The 3,829-nt window shown below is 60.3% G+C and overlaps 1 protein-coding gene and 1 non-coding gene across 2 annotated transcripts; both read left to right on the forward strand.

The window, feature by feature from the left end:
• Positions 1–1,277: 1,277 nt before the first annotated feature.
• Positions 1,278–3,254, forward strand: LOC121146994 (60S ribosomal protein L39). Its single transcript, XM_040966600.1, has 2 exons — positions 1,278–1,345; positions 2,889–3,254. The coding sequence occupies exon 2, from the start codon at positions 2,983–2,985 to the stop codon at positions 3,136–3,138; it is 156 nt and encodes a 51-aa protein (XP_040822534.1). The 5' UTR covers positions 1,278–1,345; positions 2,889–2,982; the 3' UTR covers positions 3,139–3,254.
• Positions 1,401–1,521, forward strand: LOC121147637. Its single transcript, XR_005882451.1, has one exon. It is a non-coding gene; the product is annotated as a small nucleolar RNA SNORA26 (small nucleolar RNA).
• Positions 3,255–3,829: the final 575 nt, after the last annotated feature.

The raw sequence follows: 3,829 nt of genomic DNA on the forward strand, positions 1-3,829 counted from the left end.
ATACCCCATCAACCTCACAAGCAACCTAGATTTCCAACCCTAAGCCCCACCCACCGGATCTGGGTCCCTGCCGCTCCCCAAGGCGCAGCTCACCAGGGACTCTGCCGCCCCGACCCTCGGGGTCCCAGCGAGCTCAACCCCCACTCCGGCCCCTTCCATCCCGTGCCCCCTAAAAGAGTCTTATGCTGTAACCAACTGCCTCCTCACCATCTTGAAACGCCACATTCTCCGAACCCCCGCTAGCTGAGCCCTGAACACCTACACTTCGTTCTGGGCTGGGGGCGTCTTCTCCTTGTCCACCACTTGACCTAATTAAGAGCCATTATCTCTCAGCTATCCCGAGGAAGCAGGAAAAATACAGATTCCGGTGGAGGGAGATCGGTGCAAGAGGCAGTCACCGGGTGTTTCCTCTTCCAACAGGATGGATGCTACGGAGAGCGACGGTTCCCGGGCAAATCCAGGAGCGTGGTCCCGAGCCAGCCCCTTCCTTAGCGGGATAGGCAGACTGGCCGGGGAAGCATGCAAGGTGCAACCGGAGGCCTCGCTGCTCGGACCGGGGCCACCGAGGGGGCTCGCCCCTAGGACCCCAGTTCGCTAGGAGGAAGGGGAGCCGAGACGCGAGGGCCTCTCGAGCAGGAAGACACCCGGCCTGACAGAGCCGGTTCCACGAGGCCCGGGACTAGGGCGGGAACGGAAGAGCAACGTCCGGGACCAGGTTCCCGGGACACCTTGCAGCGCCGGAAGCACCCGGCTGTCTTTGTGGGGATTGGCTACTCACCCCCTTATCCCGCCTTCCGACCTCAGGCTTCCCAAGGATTGGCTGCCCCCTGCTTCGTCCGGATTGGACGGCGGCCCCAGCGTGGTCGGTATTGGCTGGCAGGAGCCGCCGCTCTCAGCGCAGCCCGGGCGAGGCTTGAGGTCCCCTCGCGCGTGAGTCGGCATCCTCTTTGTTCCGCCGGCGGGCTGCAGGTAGGACCGAGCTGCGGTCAGCGGTCGGCGGGCAGGACGGGGCGGCGGGCAGGACGGGGCGGCGGGCAGGACGGGGCCGTGGAAGGACGGGGCGGCCCGTCTCGAACCCTTCCCCGCATCCCCTCGAGCTTTGCCCGCTCGGAGCTGCCGCTGCTCCGGGCGGCCAGAACGCAGGGGTAGAGCAGCCCTCGGGGGTCCGGGGGGCGGGCGGCCGTGCCCGTCCCGGGACCGCGCGAGGCACAAGGCAGCCCTACTGCAGCCGTCTGCGCGGGGACGGCTGCCGGGGCGCCCGCCATACGGTGCGCTTTGCTTTCCAGGGCGGACCCACGCGGCTGCAGGGAGGAGCCAGAGCCCGCCCGGCGGCGTCCGAGCGCAGGTAAGGCAGGGGCTGGGGGTGGCGATCCCGGGGCGGCCGCGGTACACCCTCTCCTAGGCCCTCGTGCCGCCGACGCAGTGCGGCTTGAGGCCAACACAGGAGGGTAGAGGGACTCCTCCATGAAACCCAGGGACGAGGCCGCTCCTCCTCTCTGGAGCCTGTCTGGAGGCACAGTTGAGCCGTCACCTCCCGGTGACTGCAGGGCCGTGGCTGAAGGGGGGATGGGGTAGATTTGAACCTGTGGGGCGGAGAGAGGCCAGCTTCCTTCCCCGGCAGAGGGAGGAACAGCCGCCACTTGGAGCCTGATAAGATGGGCGTGGGGTGTAAGGGCTGGGAGTTGAGGATGGCTGAAGGTCTGAAGCAAGAGGCTCCACGTGGGTGCAGGGGCCCAAGCACTTTGGCCATTCTCTGCTGGCAGATCAGAAGTGGAGCAACTGTGACTCGAACCAACATTCCTGCGATTCCAGTGCTTAAGGCTGTGTGCGGCTTATGCACCACAAGTCGCAGTCCCTTCAGACAGTGTCTTTAAAGCCCCTATTTTTTTCCATAGGGTTTTACTTATACAGAAGAAGAGCTGGAGGTCTCGGATTTGCTGGCTCACTCTGTAAATGGCCTCAGTGTCCAGAACCAGGCTACCTTGCAGTTAGAGCTGCCTCTGGGTCTGCCACGGGGCTACCCGGCGCCAAGTATTTGAGCCTTTTTCTGCTGCTCTCTGTGGTGCACTAGCAGAGAGCAGGTTCAGAAGTGGGGCACCAATGAGAAAGTGGCAGTGTGGATGGAGGTTTAGCCAGCTATGCCACACACTGCCCTCCCCTCCTTTTTGATGTTACTGATTTGAAGGAGTTATAGAGGAGAGGCAGATAGGAGCATACGTCAGGAGCCTAGCACGTGGGCCCTCTGCTAACCCAGAAATATTAAGCAGAGATGTAGCTTAGAAGTGGGACAGGCTGGGCCTGGCTTAGTAGCCTAGTAGCTAAAGTCCTCACCTTGCATGCACTAGGATCCCATATGGGCAGTGGTTCCTATCCTGGCTGCTCCACTCCCCATCCAACTCCCTGCTGTGGCCTGGGAAAGCAGTTGAGGATAACCCAAAGCCTTGGGACCCTGCACCTGTGTGGGAGACCCAGAGGGGGCTCCTGGTTCCGGCCCCCTGCTTTGGATCAGCTCAGCTGCGTCTGTTGCAGCTACTTGGAGTGAATTGGCAGATGGAAGATCTCTCTGCCTCTCCTCTCTGTATGTCTGACTTTACAAAAAAAAAGTAGGATGTGGGCTTCCAGTACCCTAGTGTCAGACCCTTCTGGGTGGTGCCAGCAAGGTTCACCCAGTTAGCATAGTCAAGAAGCGGTCTGCAGTCGCCACTAATTCCTCATTTGCAACTTGCCCTCCCCTAGTAAACTTAGCTGCCCTGCCTCCCCTTCTGCGTGTTCCTTACTCCTCACAAGTCGGAGTTGATCAGAACCACAGATTGCCACCTCGTCTTGGGGGCCTTGGGACCTTGGCAGGGTGAGGAAGCTGACAGCTCTCACCTCCCCTGTCCCCACAGAGCTCCTGTTGGAAACGCCAGACCTCTGTCAGCCCAGAACAACTGGGACGGCCTACCTCCGTCCTTCACCGCTGAGACTCGCTGAGTCCTTGCCATGTCTTCTCACAAAACCTTCAGAATCAAGAGATTCCTGGCCAAGAAACAGAAACAGAATCGTCCCATTCCCCAGTGGATTCGAATGAAAACTGGTAACAAGATCAGGTACAACTCCAAGAGGAGACACTGGAGGAGAACCAAGCTGGGTCTGTGAGGAGCTGCGCTTCAGCATGAGACATGTCACTGCCGACCGTCAGCTAAGGACACCACCGCCACTGGGCAGTGACATGTGACCACGCCAGTAATAAATGTGTGAGATGCTTTGAAAAACAAGGTGGCTTAGCTGTCCATTCTGCCGCTGGGACGTTTGGTGGGGTCTCGGTATTTTTCTTAGAAATGCATGGGAGAGACATTTGGAGGGTTCCGGCCAGGTTGCCTTCCTGGACGGACCCGGCCTCCACCCACCTGTATGGGTATCAGATTCCTGTGCCGCTCTGCTCCACCTGGGATCTCATGTTCTGCCTGCTGGCATTGCCCCCTCACCTCCCTCGGGTCTTCAGGGTTTTCCTGCTGGATTCTGCCGAGCAGCAGGCCACCCTCCTTCGGTAGCCCAGCCGCCTGGCTGCCCTTTCCCTGCGACACTTTGAGCCCCTGGGAGGACCTGCGGGCTTAGCTAGGTCCAGACTCAATCTGTTCCTTAATCTACCTCTTTGCAGATATTGGGTCCAGTCCTGCATCCCAGGAAGCCCACTTTGAGCTGCGGGCATGGGGGCACAGGGGCTGGTTGCCAGGCTTGATAGATGTGGGTTTAGAGCTAGTGCCTCAGGAATACCTAGGCAGGAGTGTGACAATGCTTCCGTTCACTCCCTGGGCCCCAGCATGCTCTGCTCCTACAGCCTAGGCGC

This window comes from Ochotona curzoniae, unplaced genomic scaffold (genome assembly GCF_017591425.1).
Source record: "Ochotona curzoniae isolate NIBS_2020 unplaced genomic scaffold, NIBS_Ocur_1.0 scaffold_4506, whole genome shotgun sequence".
NCBI lineage: Eukaryota > Metazoa > Chordata > Mammalia > Lagomorpha > Ochotonidae > Ochotona > Ochotona curzoniae.